Raw genomic sequence first — 21224 nt, 5'->3', positions numbered from 1 at the left:
TGCTGCTATGATGCAGATGGGTAGCTGGAGGTTATGTTTTAGCAAACTTGTCTGCTACTTTCCCCCTAATAGCAATATTTGGCAAGACGAGTCCATACAAATAAGACTCCTGTAATTGCAGGTATGATCCCGACATACTTTATTCATCTCGGGTGAACTAGTGGTTGGGGGCCAGCAAATGACATTGAGTTAGACATTTAGACAGCATTGCAATAAAAAAGGAAAAGGATGTTGTGTTTAGGCGTTGGCTCTGAAATGAAAAATAACAGAAATGGAAAACTCTAAAACTATTCACACACAACAGGCTTCTTTCAGTAAGTTTCCTTTAAGTATCAAAGTTCTGCATGACCGCAAGCCAACAGATATAGTCAAAATGCCAAAACCTGTCAGCTTCTGAAATACCGGTGTGCAAAATATTTCTGCCTGTAGCAGCTTCACAGCTCCATTCTGAATTCTTTTTCAGTTTTATTAGGTTATGTGTATGGGGGAGGGAATCATGATTTGCATTACTTATACTGTATATAATACTTTACATGTTAAAAGATACATGTTTAAGATACATGTCTCGGGCAACCCAGTAGCTTATCAGATACTGGAATCCAGCTGACAGAGCTTTACTGCATTACATGAAGCCAGACAAGATGCTGTATTTGTAGCAAGGGGGGGTACATCCATGATCTGTTGGGTAAGGCTGGGACTACACTGGCAGTTACATCTCTTTCCTACTAGAAGGTTAAAGTTCACCTTATAACAAAAAATAATAAATTCGCTTTTTTTTTTTTTTGCAGGTAAAAAAAAATGTGCATTTTATTGTTTTTTTGTTTCTGGAGCCTGTAAAGCATTGCACCAGCGATCAGCAGATTGTTGGTGCCATGCAGGTTTCCTGCCGATTTGTTAGTGCAGCCTTTCTGAACCAGGGTGCCTTGAGGTTTCTTCAGGGGTGCCTTGGCAAAATGTCTAAAAATTGCCCAAAACTTGTATAGAAGTCAGCGGGTGGAACAAGCCTGACTTTTAGTTACATAAAGCCACAGGTTTTCATTGTGCATCATTACAACCTTCTAGCTGCTGGCGTCCTGATAACCAATGCCAACAGTTGATAAGGAGGATGTCAGCTGCCAGCACAGCATCCTAGTTTGACCCTCCCCTGCCCCTCTCCATCAGTGCTGGGTTCACATTAGCTCACTGATGGAGAAAAACTGAAGGAGAAGAGAAACAATGGCATACTAGTCAGTACCAGTGTGCAAAAGTGCATTTGCTTTGAAAGAATAAATCACCTCTAATGTGGGGTATCTTACGTGTGTGGATGTTAGAATAGTCTTTCACAATTTAGAATGGGGCACCCACATACCTGAAGTCGACAAGTGTGGGCAGAGGTTAATACAGAGGAAAATGAGAGAAAAAATACTCAAAAAGAGCATGTCATTTCTGCTTAAAACATTTCACTTAACAAAAAATCTGCTGTAACATCACTTTAAGTAATAACAGCTTGGTCAGTGTGCTCAGCCTGTGACTGGACAGCGAAGGAGCAGCAACAGGATAGGCAGTTAGCGGTCTACTCTCCCCTCCTATCAGCATGTTCCTCACCTAAAATGAAAGTTACACTTTTTCTCCTCCTCCACCCCTCCTTTCTTTTTTTCCTGGTACCTAGTTTTGACAGGTACCCGCTCCCACTTCCAGATTGCTTAGACGATCTTAGCGGAAATTCTCCCACCCCACTTACCAATGGGAGATGTCACAGGTCCCAGGAGGCTGTGGGTCCATTCACAGAGCACAGCAGTGCATTCACAGGGGAAGTATTGTTGCTGTATTGTCTCCCGTTATATTGTAAAGTGCTGAGCAAACTGTTGGCGCTATATAAATCCTGTATAATAATAATAAAAGTCACAAGCAAGATGGCGGTGCTGGGGACCCGAAGACTAGTGAAGAACTGCCCCAGGTGAGTACAGCACTGGACCCCTGGACTGGTAAGCCTTCGTTCACACTGATTTGGTGTTTTCAGTACAAATTCTGCATCGCATCCCGTTCACATGGACTGATGTGGGTGTGTATGCTAACGACACCCCCACATCGATCCACAAAACGCGGTGCAAACTGCTTTAAAAAGCTTGTGTTGTGCTTTTCAGGTGTTTCCACTAAAGTCTTTGGTTACAAAAAACTGCCTGAAAAGTAGCTCATGTACTTTTTTTGAGCGAGAGGCATTTTGCTACAAATGACTGGATCATCTGATGTGAACAAGGGCTGTTGAAAACAATAAGTTTTTGCTTGTTGATCATTTTAACGCTCTAGTGTGAACAGGGCCTGAAAGTCAACTACAGTATTTGTAGCTGCTGACTTTTATTTGTTTTTAGAAACGACTGTAACTCCTTTTTAACAGTATGTATACATGAAGGGACCTGATTGTCCTATGTGCCACCCCCCCCCTTTCCCAGTCTGAGGTGTGTTGTACTGGGTATTACAAGAAACTAAATTCAGCCTCATGCTGTAGAATCCTGCAACAAAAACTTTTTTTTTTTAGCATTTTTGCATTAGCTTTTTTCAGCTTTTTTAGTGTGTTGTAAAACACACTAAAAAAGCTGAAAAAAGCTAATGAAAAAATGCTAAGAAGAAAAAAAAAAAAAAATCAGTGTAAACTAAAAAAAAAGATTCTAGAGATAGGTGGCCATGGGCTGACGGTGAGTGTACATCCATGTGGGGACCAGTCTGAGCACAGTGGAGCCCCTGTCACTTTAATACGGAGTTCACAATCAAGAATCCAGCACGATTGCACTTTCATTTCACATATTGGGATTGCACCCTAAACCAGTTTCTAGATGTGTGTTGTTTAATACTACAACTCTGGATATTAATTTGTATTGTTTATATCATTTATGTGCGGTTTATTAACGTTTTATCACAGAGCTGAAACATTTTTTTGTAGAGTTTTTTTTTCCATGAGCAAGAAATGCTAAACGCTACTAATGTGCTCCTAACAGCTTTTTTTATAGTTTTTTTTATTTTTATTTTTTTTACATGTACTGTAAAAACACTAATAAAACACTACTAAAGAAAACAGTGGGTTTTTTTATCCAGCATTTTTTCCAGCGTTTTTTCACCTTAAAGCGAAGCTCCACCCAAAAGGGAAGCTCCGCTTTAAGGACTGCTCCCCATTGAGGATTGGCACCTTTGAGGAGCAGGTACCCGAATTTGACAGGTACCCACTCCCACTTCCCGCCGAATCGCCTAGGCCAGTGGTCGGCAAGCCGCGGCTCGCGAGCCACATGCGGCTCTTTACCCACTCTAATGCGGCTCTTCTGTGTGCCGGGCGCCTGCTCCCCTCCCTCCTCTCGGTCGGCCGCTCCCCTCCCTCCTCTCGGTCGGCCGCTCCCCTGCCTCCTCTCGGTTGGCAGCCCCAAACGTCCGCGCGGATCTTTTAATCCGGCCCGCGGATGTGGCTGTCAGGATGTGTGTAGGCGGGGCAGCGTGCCGAACGTGAGGGGAGGGGAGCTAGGCTCCTCTCACAGTCCGCCCTGAAGACCCGAACGGCGCGGGAAGACAGCGAGAGGAACGCAAAAGGTAAGTGAATTGACACGGGGGACTTGGCTTACTAGAAGGCGGGGGGGGGAATAGTACTGTGGGGGATGAAATACTATATGAGGGATGAATTACTTTATGAGGGATGAATTACTATATGGGGGGATGAAATACTATATGAGGGATGAAATACTATATGAGGGATGAATTACTATATGAGGGATGAAATACTATATGGGGGGATGAAATACTATATGAGGGATGAATTACTTTATGAGGGATGAATTACTTTATGAGGGATGAATTACTATATGGGGGATGAAATACTATATGGGGGGATGAAATACTATATGGGGGGATGAAATACTATATGAGGGATGAATTACTATATGAGGGATGAAATACTATATGAGGGATGAATTACTATATGAGGGATGAAATACTATATGAGGGATGAATTACTATATGAGGGATGAAATACTATATGGGGGGATGAAATACTATATGGGGGGATGAAATACTATATGAGGGATGAAATACTATATGAGGGATGAATTACTATATGGGGGATGAAATACTATATGAGGGATGAAATACTATATGAGGGATGAAATACTATACGAGGGATGAAATACTATACGGGGGATGAAATACTATACGAGGGATGAATTGCTATGGGGGATGAATTACTATGGGGGATGAATTACTATATGGGTGATGAATTACTATGGGGGATGAATTACTATATGGGGGATGAATTACTATGGGGGATGAATTACTATATGGAGGATGAATTACTATATGGGGGATGAATTACTATGGGGGATGAATTACGATGGGGGATGAATTACTATATGGGAGATGAATTACTATGGGGGATGAATTACACTATGGGGGGTGAATTACTTTATGGGGGATGAATTACTATGGGGGATGAATTACTATATGGGAGATGTATTTTCAGTTTTAAAAATGTGGCTCTCAAAATAAATTTCAATCATGGTTTTGGCGAGATTTGGCTCAGTTGAAAAAAAAGGTTGCCCACCACTGGCCTAGGCGAACGGAAGCGGAAGGTGTCCTCCCTCCCTGTAGTCTTTTGGGACACGTGACAGGTCCCAGAAGACTACAGGACCATTCATTAAGTGCAGCGCTTCGCGCGCATGCGCAGTGGGTACCCGGCTGTGAAGCCGCAAGCTGTCACAGACGGGTGCTCACACTGAAGATGCTGGCCTCCTGGAATACAGGACGGCCGGTGAAACGGGCTGCGGGGGACACACAGCGGGATCGTGGAACAGGTAAGTGGCTGTTTTTTAAAAGACAGGGTGAGTGGAACTCCGCTTTAAAAAAAACACTAGTGTGCATGGAGCCTTAAAGTGGACAGGCTTTACATTAAAAATACCACGGTGCGTACGGTCTCTTTGGCTTTAATAACAACACTCATCATGTTTATTCCTGTAATTTGCAAAGCAGTCACCATATGTTTCATTTGAGCATGACAAAACCTACATTGATTTATTTTAAACCTTTTCATGTACACTAATCATAATTAAATATCAGTTGTGAATCCCAATAAAAACACAGAATTCAGTTCTAGTTGCTTAGCTATCCAGGCTGCTAAAAACTGCCCCATACTTTTCTTTCATTGTCAAGGTATTCAGGTTCATATCTTGTATTTGTATTTAATGACTGCTATGCCATCATTGTTAGGTATCTGAGTAACACAACAGGATATTATTTAATTTTGTATGATGTTGGATAAGTAGTATGACGTGTTTGTTTAATTATGTGCTATGACCTAAGCGTGTTGGTATGGTTGGCTTTGTGCCTGGTGGGTCCGGTCGTACTGGGTTTCAAATATTCTCTTTATTTACATATGTTTATTTATTGTTCATACACAAATGCTATGCATTACTCTGTCAGAGAAGAAGCATGTTAATTAATATGTCATTATTGTTTTCATTACCCTTCTTCAAACAGTTAAAATTAATGTCAGCTTAGATTAAAGTGGAATTGCAGGCTCAGGGGAAAACTTACAACATTCAAAAGTACCCATTAAAGGCATAGTTCACATTTTGCAAAAAAATAATAAATGCACCCAAATACTTTTTTTGCTTTGGAGCCTGCAAATCATTGCAACTGAAATCAGTGGATCATGGGTTCAATGCTCAAACTCCTGCAGACTTTTCTTCTAGTCGCAGGTCTTTACCAAGGTACATCCCTTCAGTTATGGGACTGGAGGAATTGTCAATGGGCAACAACTGTGCTTACGTCATTACACTTGAGAACTACAATGTTGTGGTGGCAGATGGGAATTGTAGTTTGTTTAGTTCAGATTCCAGTGCCAAGCACAGCCACGCCAAATTCTTAAAATGGCAGAAGCCGGCAGGCAGAAGAACTCTTGGATTTTGTAAGAGAGTAATGGTTTAAGGGTGGAGGGCTGAAGATATTGGCCATGTTTCATGGTAAATCCTAAATATAGGTGTACCCTGAAACATGGTCAGAACGATGGACTTTTCTATAAGTTAAAGTGATCGTAAAGGAAAATTTTTTTATATTTTCAAATAAAAACACGTTATACTTACCTGTTCTGTGCAATGATATTGCACAGAGTAACCCCGATCTTCCTCTTTTTGGGTTCTCCACGGCACTCCTGGCTCTTCCTTGCCACTGAGCACACAAAGCCAGCTCAGAAGTGGGCTCGCTCCTGAGCCGGCTCCGTGTTTCATTAAGACACATTAAAGCAGAGTTCCACTCACGCTGTCAAAAAATAAAAGTTAGCAGCTACAAAAACTGTAGCTGCTGACTTTTAAAAAAACAGCCACTTACCTGTCCTTCAGTCCTGCTGTGTGTCCCCTGCAGCCCGTTTCACTGGCCATCCTGGATTCCAGGAGACCGGCATCTTCAGTGTGGGCACCTGGCTGTGATAGCTTGCGGCTTCATAGCCGGGTACCCACTGCACATGAGCGAGTAGCGCTGCGCTTCATGAATGGTCCTGTAGTCTTCTGGGATCTGTCATGTGTCCCAAAAGACTACAGGGTGGGAGGACACCTTCCTCTTCCGATCGCCTAGGGTACCCACTCCCCACCCGCCCCCCAAAGGTGCCGATCCTTAATGGGGAGCAGTCCTTAAAGCGGAACTTCCCCTTTTGGGTGGAGCTCCGCTTTAAGTGCGGCTTGGCCCTGCCCCCACTCTCTCCTCACTGGCTGTGATTGACAGCAGCAGGAGCCATTGGCTGTGTCTGAGCCAAAGAGGAGGGAGAGACTGAGGATAACCTCTGCTTTGGTGCTCTTCGCTGGGTAGAGATCGGGCTCAGGTGAGTATAAGAGGGGCTGAGGGGGGACCTGCATGCAGAAGGTTTTTTACCTTAATGCATAGAATGTACTTGTAAAAAACCTTCTGCCTTTAGAACCACTTTAATATTTTTAAAGTAACTTTTGTATTCCTTATGTTACTTTACGTCTATAGCACTGTGCAGGAGCACATTCTCCATATTTGGGGTACTTAAATTAAATGTACATTTTATGTATATATACATATATTTAGTTTTTTTTTTTCTCCTTTTTTTGCTTCCAGAAAAGGCGGCGGCGGATTGACAGAAGTATGATTGGAGAACCAACAAACTTTGTTCATACTGCACATGTAGGATCAGGAGATGTATTTAGTGGAATGAATTCAGTAAGTAGTGCAATTCGTTAAATTACTTCTGTAAGCCGGGTGGCAACCCATGGTTTTGTAACTGAATGTTATTAGTTTTTGTCAGTTGCTAATGATTTCTGCCTGGAAGTAAAGCTCCAGCTTGACAAAGTATCTGATTGGACTCAACACGTTGTTGATATGATTTAAGGAGCATCTTAAAGCGGTAGTAAACTCCACCATAACTCTTTTCATTTATGGGCCCCCAGGAGCTTTATGTCAGAATGTTCTGGTATGCACCCTATATTAGCACATTATGACAGACTTACCTGTCAAACAAGCCTTCCAGTACTGTGTTGTCACCACTCTAGCATGTCCTGGGCACTTTCATCTTTTTTCCAGTCTTCTTTCTGGGTTCAGTTTCTCCGGATGCTTGAATGGCTGGGCTGTGATGTCTCTGTCGCACATGCGCACAGGAGTCACTTCACCATGGCACAGAGTGGGTACCGTAAATGTGGTCTGAGCTGTGCGGCGCAGATTACATTACTGCTGACAGGCTAGGAGAGGTTTTTATGATAGAAGATACTACTAGGGCAGGGGTGGGCAACTGTGGCCCTCCAGCTATTGTAGAACTACAAGTCTCTTGAGGCATTGCAAAACTGACAGTTACAAGCATGACTCCCAAAGGCAGAGGCATGATGGGACTTGTAGTTCACCAACAGCTGGAGAGCCACAGTTGCCCACCCCTGCACTAGGGTATCTTCTGTTATACAAACTCTGCCTGTCAGCTGTTTAAAAATAATTTACTATAATATTGCTTTATGGTTCCGTGCACACTAGCAGTTTTTTAAGCTAAAAAAACACTGGAAAAAACACTCTGGTAATAGCGGCTTTTAATAGCGTTCAGATGCGCTTAGGAGTGTTTGCGTTTTATTAGCGTTTTTAGGCTCCATGCACACTAGCATTTTTTTTTAAGCTTAAGAAATGCTGGGGGAAAGCGCTGGATAAAAAACTCTGGTAATTGCATTTTAGTGGCGTTTTAGTAGTGTTCAGAAGCGTTTAGGAGCGTATTAGTGTTTTTACAATACACGTAGAGAAAAAAAAAACTGGAAAAAAGCTGTTAGGAGCGTTTTAGTAGCGTGTAGTTTTTTTTTTCTGCTGGAAAAACACCCAAAACAAAACTCTACATAGACAATTTTTTCTGCTCATAGACACTGAAGCTCAAAAAAATGCTAATAGCCCAAAGTAGTGTGCATGGACACATAGGAAACACTATTTAGCTTGTAGGAGCAGAAAAACATATGCTGATAATAACTTTTAGGAGCTTAAAAAAACGCCAGTGTGCATGGAGCCTTACAGTACATGGAGAGGAAAAAAAAAATCAAGAAGCTAGAAAAAAAGCTGTTAGGAGCATTTCAGTTTAGCATTTTTCTGCTTTAAAAACGCTCCAAAAAACAATTTTTTTTTTCTGCCCCTAGACGCTGAAGCTCAAAAATGCTAAAAGTAGTGTGGACACATAGGATAACATAGATAAAAAATGCTTCTAGGAGCTTAAACGCTAGTGTGAATGGAGCCTAAAGGAGAAGTACGGCCAAAGCTATTTTAGCCCTGCTTCTCCCGTGGGTCACAGGAGGGCAGTTAGTTCTGCACCCCTGTGACCCCATATTCAGCTGACAGAGGGCTAAAATCTGCTGCCAGCTGACATCACTCAGCCATTCCAAGCTCTGGAGACATCCTGTCTTTAAAGTCAGGATCCACTCAGATTCCCGACTGGCAGCTGGCTCAGCCTGTCAGTGTGCTGCTGAGAACCTGAGCCAGTTGCCTCTTCCACAGCCCAGCGCTCCAGTGAGTGCTGGAGGGGCAAAGCAGAGAGAGGATGATTGACAGTCACTGTCCTCTGCTCAGTGAAGATCGAGAACCAAGCAACCAGCGGTCTTTGATTGTTTTGTTCTCGATCTGAAGCCTAGTACACACGATCAGAAAACCGTATGGAAAATTAGTGCTTTCAAAGCAATCATACGACAATCTGATTGTTAGTACACAGCGGGGGCTTTAGAGGCAACAGGGGACAGGTGCAGCATCGGACTGATTCTGCATCCACTTGGTAAGTATGAATGTTTGTTTTTTGTTGTTTTTATATATTTTTTTTTTTTAAGTCCTGCACTTCTTTAAACTGTGCACTAGTCATGTATGGATGCTTTTTTTGGAAGTTAAAGCATATTACATGGGTTTCCTTGTGCTGATCTTTATCAAGAGTACCTGAATGACTCCTTTTTATTCTTGTGTAAACACATCTACCTGTTTGCACAAAACCTACTTTTTTTACTTTTAAATTCAAGTTTAGACTGCCACCTGAAGGATGTTGTTTAGCAACACAGTCTAAATGTGCGAAAATTCCAATCTCTATAGCCCTGATGTTGCATTAAAAGCTAGATAATGACTTAATTAAGTCACATTCCATTAGTGAAGAGTAATTTCAGTGTTGTAAAAATTGTACACATCTTCATAGTAATCTTGCAGTTACACAGGAGTTGTGCAATCATGTAGGCCTGCTTGTTAATCTGCTCTGTCCTCAACAAAGGCAAGATAGAGCTTATCTTCAGAGGTGAGGGGATGTGTGCTGAGCCATTCAGGATATATTTAGCAACTACTGTTAAAGGGATGTATGCTGTGACAAAGAAAGTGCTGTGTTGGGTGAGCCCGTAGTACAAAATGCACAACTATTATTTATGGTTTAAACAAAAGAGATGTGCAGCTGCAGTGGTGTATTATGTAGTGACTACAATATCCCTCAACCATTATATTGGAAATCTAACCTTTTTTTTTATAAAGCTGAAGCAGTGCTAATAAAAATCAGTATCTATTGTAGCTATAGACAGGTGGTTGAAATGTACTCACCATGTTTACCATGAGAAAAGAGCCACATGGTCACCAGAGTTTTATTTATTTATTTATTTATATATATAATAAAATTTTAAAAAAATATATATGTATATAAATATATATATATAATTTTAATTTTTAAATTTTTTTTTTCTGCAATACATATCGGTGATCTAATGATACCTGTCATTAACTTTTCACCTGTTCGACTGACATCTGGGTGTTCTTGTTCAATTCCTGGGAATTTTTTTTTTAAATGTTTATAACACCTGTTAGATTTTTATTGCTGTCTGTGTGCCTGTTATGCAGGCCATAGACGGGTCGTTTATCGGCCGAATTTTCATCCGCACGAATAATCGGTCGATATTCACGCCGTTAGTGGGGCAATGCCGTCGGATGTTTTTCGTGGATCTTCTAGTTTCTTTTTATCGGTCATACTAGAAAATCCACAAAAAACAGACATTGGTGCCTGCAACAGCATCGACTGATTTTTCATTTATCGACCGACAATTCAACCGATTTTTCATTTATCGGCCGACAATTCGGCTGATAAACGGCCCGTCTATGGCCGGCATTAGGGAGATTCACCATTTCTATATGTCTTGGTGACTGTTATCACCAAAAGTGGAAGAAAATCCCAAACTTTGAGGTCACCAGACCAAAATTAGAGGGGAAATTTTCCAAAATGGATACTAGTTGATCTCGGTGACTATCAGGCATTTTATTCACTTCCCGTTGTGGCTATGGGACGGGAAGTGACTGGACATCTCCCCAATTGGACACAGATGAGCAAAAAAATTTTCAGGGGTTTTAACTCTCCCTTACTTTATCCAAAATGGGGAAACAATTCTCTCAGTTTTACTTTAAGTACGGTACTATCATTATATTTAAGTTGGACTAAACCCATCGATTTAATTGTTTCAGAAAACCATTAAATTCCCAGCATGCCTGGAATGCTAACTGTCGCATTTGGTTGTGCTCTCAACCAAACTGTCAAACCATCAAATAGCCGGTGTTATAACTGATCAAATGTGCAGCACCATGGCAGTTGCAGATCAGACAGAGGCTAAGATGGCAGCTCCCTTGGCTGAAAAGGATAGGAGGGTTTAGTTCCGCATTAATACACTGCTTTGTTAAAACACCTTTTAGCATTTCCTTAAGTTTATTAACAAAGATAAGACTTTAAACTGACATTGCTAGAGAGCAGTTAAGATTTCAAATAACTGTGAAATTCATTTTTACTTATAACATATTTGAAAATGATGTAAATTACATATTATATATCATGCTGACTCTACACATTTTATTATGTTCCAATATTATTGTACAGCGCTGAGCAAACCCTTTGGCGCTATATAAACTCGTAGTAATAATAATAATAATAATATACTATACTTAGTTTCTTTATATCATTCTTTGTATAACATAATCTGTGTCATCAGATGATTCTATAGTATGTGGCGCTCAGCTTCTAAATCTCGGCTCCAATAGTACGGACACTAACTTGTTTCTCTGGTATGTTGTAGGTGAGTTCCATCCAAAACCAAATGCAGTCAAAGGGTGGTTATGGTGGCAACATGTCAGCGAATGTCCAGATGCAGCTGGTGGATACCAAGGCTGGATAACCTTAGTTTTTCCTGGTTAGTATGTTATGTGTCTCACTTTTATGTGTTTTTGTGATTGAAGGAACAAGAAAAAGTTTGTATGGAGGTATAGCCAAAGACCTGTTGACAAGCGGGTGTATTGTATTATCTGAAGGAGAGACAGTCATACCTGGGCATAAGAAAGAATCTGAAGTTGTGACCCTTGTTAAGGTTTAGTTAACCACTTGCCTACCAAGCACTTTCACCCTCTTCATGCCCAGGCCAATTTCCAGCTTTCAGTGCTTTTGCACTTTGAATGACAATTGTGTAGTTGTGCAACACTGTACCCATATGAAATTTTTATAATTGTTTTGCTCACAATTAGAGCTTTCTTTTGGTGGTATTTAATTGCCACTGGATTTTCTATGTTTTGAACTATAAACAAAAAAGAGCAAACAATTTGAAAAAAAATGTTTGTTGTTTCTATTATAAAATTTTGCAAACAGGTAAATTTTCTCCTTCAATGATGTGCGTTGATGAGGCTGCACTGATAGGCGGCACTGGTGAGGCAGCACTGATGGAGGCACTGCTGTGTGGCACTGCTGGGCACTTTTGCAGCTGCACTGATCAGTTCCCTGATTATCAGTTCAGATCTGCTCTGTGGCATTTGGTGGTTATCGGCAGTACTTTCCTCATGCTGTCACAGCGTGAGGAAAGTGCAGCCGATAACCGGCAACTGTATTTACTTTGTGTTCAGCTGTGTCATTGGACACAGCTGATCACGTGGTAAAAGGCCACTGTGATTTTCCTTTTACCTTGTCATGTGATCAGCTGTGTCCGTAGGACACAGCGATCACAGACAGCACCAGGTGCGTGCACCCTCCCAGAACTGGACAACCGCGCTGCAGCCGTCATTCGGCTATAGCGCGGTTGTAAAGAGGTTAAAGTGACACAAAACCTCCCAATACTTACCTTTCTTTCAAATGTCCCAACATCCTTTGCAGTATCTTCTACCTGGGTACTTCCAGGTGCCAGGCTGCAGCCATCTTTATTGGCTGACACAAGATAACATCACTCCTACACATGCACAGGAGTGCAGTCATCCCAGCACACAGGTACTGTGCCAGAATGTAAACCAAGCTGCACTTGCGCATCTCCATGTACATTCCAAAGCAGACTGCAAGCATACAGGTAGGTTCCTTTTATTGCAGAAGAGTTATTACCTATCTGCTGGCAGTTTTGGCAAGTGAGGCTTTAGTTCCCCTTTAAGAAAGGTTTATATATGTCCTTATTAAAGGATAGGTTCACCATTGGGGACACGTTACATGTTCCACCCGTTTTTAAAGTGGAACATGTAACATGTGCCCACTTCTGCAGCTGCTGCCCAACATCCTTTGCAGCTGTCGGCTTGTAGTTCTCAATGATCTAACATGGCTCTGTGCAGTGCTGTGCTAGTTCATTCAGTCTTGCCCTGTCAGTGTTAAATTGTCTGCCCGTACGAGGTACAAGCACACAGATGCAGGAGACCTGCATGACCATTCTGCTGATCGCTGGTGCAATGCTTTACAGGTTGCAAATAAAAACATAAATAAAGTCACTTTTTTTTTTTTAATCTGCAAAAAATTTACATTTATTATCATTTTTTTTTTTTTTTTTTAAGTGAACTCATCCTTTAAGCATTACCTCCTTTCCCTCAGTCTGAATCTTCAGCTTTATGTCAGGGATCAGTGTAACAGTTGCATGCGGAACACTGGGGAATTACTGTGATGAATTGTAATACTTTGCAGATTGAGACTAGGCATCATATGTAAAAGAGACTAATGTTGAGTATGAATGAATATTTTGGACTGCATATGTATTGTTCCCAGCCTAAACCTTTATATTTGCATTGTCTGTGTGTGTATGGTAAATCTCCACTTGTCATTTAAACTGGTCAAAAACTAATCTTATAGTGTATTAAACCCACACCAAAAATGGAATATATTGCAGCCCATGGTGATCTGGCCGGTAACATGGCTACCTTATTGGAGTGCCCCCACTATGGATAAAGGAGCTCAGGGAGCAGATTTGGACAGCAGTATTGTCAGTCTTGGGGAAGGGGAGAGTTAGTGCATTTAAATCTGCTAGTACATCTAACATATAAGCAGTTACAGCAAAGTTGTTTTGTTTTTTTCCTTTTGGGATAAAATATTTCATGAATAAATAAAAACTGATCATTTTAAGCACCCCTGCCAATTGTAAATGATCTGTTTCATCCCTGGAACTGCAAGAGAGCTTTTCTGTTGAAAAACAATAGACTTACTGGCTGGATCACCAGGTGAAAATAGAAGAAAGAAAGCCAAAAAAAGCCTTTTGAGTTTAATACTGCTTTAAGCTATTTTTCATTAATTGAATAATGATCATTGGATGGAGCCAAGTAGCTTGAGAAATATGTACTCTAAGTATTTGCAACAAAGAATGCAATGGGGGAAATTGACTAAAACTGGGGAGTGCAAAATGTGGTGCAGCTCTGCATAGAAACCAAATAATTTCCAGGTTTTATGGTGACAGCTTAATTGAACAAGCTGGAATTAGAAGCTGGTTGGCTACCATGCACAGCTGAGGGAATTGGCAAATACAGTGCCTAGAAAAAGTATTCATACCCCTTGAAATTTTCCCCAATTTGTCATGTTACAACCAAAAATTTAAATGTATTGATTGGGATTTTATGTGATAGACCAACACAAAGTGAAGTGGAACATAATTGAAGTGGAAGGAAAATATTTATTTGTAAAAAAATTTGAAAATCATTTTCCTTCCACTTCACAATTATGTGCCACTTTGTGTTGGTCTATCACATAAAATCCCAATAAAATATTTTTACATTTCTTGTTCTAAAAAACTGGCAAGTGTTGCTTTTCAGGGTTGGACTAGGTTAGTAGGGAGCTAGTAGGGAAGACATTATATTCTATTTCACACTTGCTTTTCAAGTATAACTAAAGCAAGACTCTTTTTTTATTTTTTATTTTTTTTAGTTTTGAATAGCATGGAGAGGGATTAGAACACCTACTAGGTTTTACTGCAGTCTGTGCCCACATTAGGGAGATTTTTCTCTCTCAATTTGAAAGTAAAAGAAAATCCCAAATTTTGGGTTGTCCCAAGTAATAGTAATAGACACTAATTCAGGTCACCTGGTGGTCCCAAAGGAATTCCCTTAATTTGCAGGGACTTCCTCTCATTTCCTGTTTTGGCTATGAGGCAGGAAGTGATGGTAAATCTCTCCAGTGGGACACAGATGGCAAAAAATAAACTGACAGGGGTTATTACCCTCCCTTACTCTATCCAAAATGGAAGAAACAATTTTGCTTATAGTTCAAATTTAAAGTGATTCTAAAGGTACATTTTTTTTTTTTGTAAAATAACAAACATGTCTATACTTACCTGCTGTGTGCAGTGGTTTTGCACAGAGCAGCCCAGATCCTCCTCTTCCCCGCAGGCTCTCCTGTCTGCTCCTGTAGGGTGCCCCCACAGCAAGAAGCTCGCTATGGGGGCACCCGCTGCTCTGTGTGTCCATTCACACACAGAGCCGTGGCTTAGCACCACCCCCTCTCTCTCCATATTGGCTGACCGGCTGTGATTGACAGCAGCGGGAGGCAATGGCTCCCACTTGCTGTCTCTGCCAGTGAGGAGGCAGAGACCCAGGACAGCTGAGGCTGTCACTCACATCGCTGGATCGTAATGAGGCTCGGGTAAGTATTGGGGGGGCTGCACACAGAAGGTCTTTTGCCTTCATGCACTTTAACACAGAAAGTCCTGCAGCAAGATCTACCAGCATTCCCATGCCATTGTCCCAAGTATTTTGGGCCATCAGTTACTCTTTATATTTCTCACTGGTAATGTATCTTTGTGTTAGCAATTGAGTATATGTCTGCTTTAACTGCATTATCATTTTGCATGTCAAAGTTATAAATGTTAAATTATCTTCTGTCTTTTTAGGGTCTCCTGGATGGTCTATAGCTACTCCTTCCTTCTGTCTTCACCACCCTCATTTTGCATTGGTGACTTTTTTCTGTTTTCTCCATTGTGTGCAAGATGATGCATTGTCCTTCCATATGATGGAACAAGATAATGACCTGTGACGATCTGGATATTTAATAGGCAGTGCCATGCCTCTCTGGTGGAAAAAAGGCACCTAGTCTATGCCAAACAAAATGCATTAGGAATCCAATTTGCAGGCCCACACTTTTACACTCCTGCCTTTTTATTTTAATTTTGCATTTATTTTTTTTTAGTTAATATTTGCATTAGTCGGGCCTTCCCTAATGTTATTGAGAATGCCCAGGATCTTCAAGCACAATTCTAGTTGCGACTGGGACTGTTCATGAGATAGATGACTTGCATGCTATGTAATGTTGCTTTTGTACAGTGGCCTGGTATGGGCCCACCAAACCATTGATCTGTTGCTAAAGACTGATGAAAAATCTGCCAAAATGCCCTCCTGAAGCAACAGGATGCTTGAGCCTCTAAGAATAAGAGCAAGAACTTTTAGATTAGCTACTCTAGAATTCTGTCACTTTAGGTCTACCCAAACTGATCTCGGTAATGACGACCATTATAATAATAATAATAATATTGACAATGATGATAAGTAATAATAAATTGCTTCCACTCATAAGGAATTCTGCTGTAAATGTTCAATATATTTATTTGAAAGATCTGACCTCGAGATTGTAAACAAGTGTAGTAACCTATAGTGTTGTGTTGGTGCTTTTGTCTGTAAAAAGAAAAAAAAAAACAAAAAAATACCCTGATGAAATACAAAAAAAAACCATTCCTGCTTTTTTCCCATTCATATGCCAATGGTTAGGTATTGTCTAGTGCATGTCAGACTACATGCGATATTACGTCAACATTAACGATACACAGGCAGTATTCCCCTCATCAAATGCCTTGTGCCATCCGAAAAAAAAAACTACCAACATGATTTACTGCACAGCGGAGAGCAGCTGACAGAGCAAATTGGGCCTTTTTTTTTTACCAAATACCTGACTGTTAAGATGCCCATAGTCTGAGATGAAGGGTCTGTCTTTAATGTCGGAATGGAGGGCCTCAGCTGTTGCTTTGGTAAAACATGATGGACATTGCTTAAAACACAATTTGAACACTGCTTGTTCACCCCTGGCTTGAACTGTATTCTAGAAAGTGAAGCTTAAAATACATTAACCACAAACTGTGATTTCTATATAAATATTAACAATGTGCCCTGTGAGATTATTTTTCTTTTCAAAATAACCTATATGGGATAAAAAGTGTTTGACATGAGAAAAAGAATGAACTTAAGTTACAATATTAATCTAACCGCTGTCTTTGTGATTAGCACGTTTCCATGCAGTCCACCATTTTCCGGCTGGAGGGAACATAGGCTTTAGAATCAGTCCAGCTGCTTACACGCCTTTAAGTGCTGCAGTATGGATACAGAATGTTCCAAGGGTAGAATACAAGTGGATAAACTGGCATCTAACATACAGGGTGACGTTTTACAGTGTCTGTAAAATAGGTCTTCTGCTCAGGTTCAGAAACATGTATGTCTTTTACGCATTGTGAAAATAGTTTATGATATATTGCACTGTCTATGGATGTACATGTTGTTTGGTCCCGTTTAAAGTCAAGTTGATGTTGTGGACTAGGACAAGTCAAGTCTGTCCTTGTCCACATCAAAATACTGAAAATGTAAATCTAGTAAAAGAACCATGAAGCCAAAATGTACTGTTAAATCCAAATCTAGCAGGCTCTACTGCATACCAATCCCAACCCTGTCTGTGAAGAGTCTAGAAAGATAGTCAGTTGAAGAGAGAATAGGTTAAAAAAAGAAGGATGTGAATTTATTGCAACAATGAGATACATCAGATCAATGTTCCATACGAACTTGCAGTGGCAAAGAGAGAGAATTCAATCTGGGGCCTAGCAGGTGACTAGTAGTCATGTTTATAATACATCCACTGCCTACAGTGCAAGGATCCATTTTGTGATTTTCACTAATACCCATCATAACAGGAGGTGAGCAAACAATTGGAAAAATTGACTCTGATGTTGGCTGCTTGTGCATTTCCATTACAATACCTGCTATTCTATGGAAGCTGTACCTAGTAGGAAGCACATATGTCAGTTTTTTTAATACAGTACTGTAAAGAGAAATACGTAGAGTACAGCCAACCAATCCAATTTCAGATAGCTGAAACTACGTGTAGAAAGATGAATTGGGTTTTTCTGTTTCTTTCGCTTATTGAGTTTTGGCGGTGTAAAGAGTAATGCTGCTGGGTATAAAACATAATCTCTTGATCAGATTTCACCTTTCCTACAGGCCTTGATAATGATATTAGTATAGTCAGAGAAGGCCATCAACTGACCTTTCATAGTAGCACTGCAAAACCAGAGATCACTTTGGGATCTCTTAAGTTCCTGCTACTTTTCAGATCTCCAGGAAGATAATCCTGAACGATATGTGGCGGCTCCAGATCTATTAATATTACTTTGCTCTAAATGAGTTGATCAGTTTATTAGGAATAAGGCCTGATGATTATACAGTCAGAAGATATGACTGTAGTGTTAGAATTTGTGTCGATGATCAGTGCTTACACCAACTGGTCAGACAGAAGGCATCTCTAAAGATTCCAGCTTGACCGTACACATGCAATCTAAACCCCAATCCAACCAAAATAGGCCAGTTCACATGCTAATTATCATAAGACTCAGCCTGTATGATACTATCAGTCCTATAAGGTACATTCCCATTAATATTTTATTAGCAAAATGACTTCCTTTACACTGTCGTGTGCTTTTTACACTGTTGCAATTTATTCAGCAGTGCGATCAGATATCAGTATTGTGTTGTGATTTTACACAATGTTCTGCAAGAAATAAAAAAAAAAACATTATCAAACTGTGCCAGGATTCTTTGCCATGCTTTTTATCATCCTACTACCAAGCTGTTTGAAGAGCGGGATTATCAAAAAGATATTTTCACATTCTTTGATCAAGAGAAAAATAAATAAATAATTGACATATTTTTATAACAAAGCATACTTTTTGTACATTGTGTTCATTCTTGAAATAAAAAAGTCAGTTCAGTGTTGGCTTGTAGATATTACAGAGAAGTATTGACATTGATTCAATAAATGTTTTCTTTCATCTCTGCGTTGGAATTTTCATTTAATTTTCTGAACATTATCAAATAAAGTTGGCAACTGAAAGCATACGTAGTGAGAAGTGTATTTGTTGTATAAAAAAATTAGCTAAGATATTTTTACCATGTATGGAAATGTTCTGTCTTAGAAAACAACTCAGGTCTAAAAGTAAAATGATAATGCTGTCAAAGACTGTTAGAAAGGAGGGCCAATAGTCATTTTTATGTTTTTCAGAAATGCATGTGATAAATATCAACTTGGTGTAATAATCGGAGTGCACATATATTTAAATAACTCCCTCTTTGTGAAAACAGGTACTATGTGTGATAGTTAAATGGCTGTAAAAGTCCCTACGGTGAATAAGACAACACAAAACTACAGCGTTCAACAACCTCCATCATCTGTACAGTACTGCATGCAGAATCATACATAAAATTATCCCTTGACTCTATGCAGAAGAGAACATTCCTCTGATTTGTGTGAAGTCTGAATTTTAATTTTGGTCTTACTTTAAATTGATCGCTAATGCAAGTTTTATACATTACATTTTAGTAAGATTTTAAAATCTGTATTTTTTGCTAGAAAATGTTTTCAAACCCCAAATATATATATATAAAAATTATTTTTATTTATTTATTTTAAACAAAGCCCTAGAGAATAAATTGTCACACAGTATTGGTGCAGCGGTTTTTCAAATGCATTTTTTAGGGAAAATACACTTTTTTTACTTTATTGCAAAAAAAAAAAAAATACATAATCCATTTTTTTGTAAAATATAAAAGATGATGTTACGCAGAGTACATAGATAACCTGTCACACTTTTAAATTTCGCACACCCATGCAACGGCGACAAATGGAGTAAATATTACTATTTATAGACAAAACTTTGAAAGCCCTTACAGGTTACCACTCTAGTTTTGCAGAGGAGGTCTAGTGTTAGAATTACTGCCCATAGTCTGACATTCGCAGTGATACCTCTCACGTGGGACAATCGTGTGTGTGCGGAGCCGATGCGTGCATTTGCCTTTGCGCGCGTGCATGAGGGGATGGGGGTACTTTTAATTTTTTTTTATTATTTTTAAATTTTTACACTGTTGCTGTAATTTTTTTCCGATCACTTTTATTGCTGTCACAAGGAATGCAAATATCCCCTGTGACAGCAATAGACATGTGACAGGTATTTTTTATGGAGGGATCTGGCGTCTATAAGACCCCAAATTCCTCCTCTGCATTTGAAAGCACTTAAAACACGAAGATCTGTGTTTTTAAATGCTTTCAGAGTTTTAAAAATGGCGCCAAAAGTTTCCAAGTAAACCAGAAGTGATGTCAGGTCATTGCTTCTGGTTTACTATAAAGCCGATTCCCACTTTGTTCGGCATCTTAGGTAAGGGATATTGGTAGGGAAGCCTTCGGCTTCACTGCTGGTTTCCTACTGCACTTTGTGAATGGTCCCGCAGTCTTCTGGGACCTGTGATGTGTCCCAGAAGGCTGCGGGGGGGAAAGGAGGAGGGGCTGAACATCGCCAGGCAATCTGACCGGAAGTGGGTTAAAGCCAAGTATCCACGCCCCCCTCCCCCACAAAAAGTGCCAGATTTGGCAGTGGAGGGGGGGGGGGATTCAAACAAGTGGAACTTCCCTTTTGGGTGAAGTTCCACTTTAAATCAGTAAGTTGTCACTTAAGGATATTTCAAAATTCTCCATAACCACTTAGTCTTTTTTGTGAGTTGTCGATAAAAAAAATGGCTCTGGGTTAGATCTACACTTACTTTTGAGAAATTGAAGATAGAAAACTTGCTGGTATCCCATAAGCCTCACATTTTTCAGTGTTGGGACAGCCTTCATAGTGTGACAATCCTAATTAAATCTCAGTAGATTTCTCACTGCACATCATTCTCAATAACCTCTCCCTGTATACTCATACAGTAGCTTCAGTTCAAACAATTCAAAACCTTTTATACAAAATACCCAATAAAGGCTAAAGAGATTATTGACTAAAATATACTATATCCTGGTAAACTTCCAAATGCCTACTGTACTAACAAAACACATGTATAATACTGATTTATGAATTACATCAGTGGAATTCTATTTTAAACATGTTTATGTTCTTCCATGTAGTTTCCTATTGAAGAAACCCTGTCACATACTGTTTCTAAATTAAACATGGAAAAATAAAATGCACCCTTAATAATAGATTATCTGTGAAGTCGGGGACATTATTATAAATGCTGAATAACACAATGTCACAACTTCCTCTGAAGGACTAGGCATCAAATTCCTGGCAATCCCAAGGATGTTAGCTCACATATGTAGCATAACAATAACCTGGAAAGATAAACATACTGTATATGACTTCAAGGGATAAAGCAGGATCAGTCCTCCTGTACTGCAATCAATGTTCTCATTGAGATAACATTTCAATGGACAATGTCTAGTTTACATAGTATAATCA

The 21224-nt window shown here is 39.9% G+C and overlaps 1 protein-coding gene across 2 annotated transcripts in view; it reads left to right on the top strand.

Annotated features, from left to right (window-relative positions):
• The window catches only part of CDC42SE2 (CDC42 small effector 2), a 190112-nt gene extending 171271 nt beyond the window's left edge, over positions 1-18841 (top strand). For both annotated transcript variants that reach the window (XM_089677155.1, XM_089677154.1), the window contains 3 exons: positions 7084-7185; positions 11553-11666; positions 15585-18841. In XM_089677155.1, coding sequence (XP_089533281.1) covers positions 7084-7185; positions 11553-11651 — 201 coding nt within the window. In that variant the 3' untranslated portion in view covers positions 11652-11666; positions 15585-18841. The remainder of the gene's footprint in view (positions 1-7083; positions 7186-11552; positions 11667-15584) is intronic.
• Positions 18842-21224: the final 2383 nt, after the last annotated feature.

This window comes from Staurois parvus, unplaced genomic scaffold (genome assembly GCF_062004578.1).
Source record: "Staurois parvus isolate SC_StPar_1 unplaced genomic scaffold, SC_StPar_1.0 ptg000178l, whole genome shotgun sequence".
In the NCBI taxonomy this organism is placed as follows: Eukaryota; Metazoa; Chordata; class Amphibia; order Anura; family Ranidae; genus Staurois; species Staurois parvus.
Note: the sequence above shows the minus strand (reverse complement) of the source record. Positions and strands in the feature narration are given on the sequence as shown.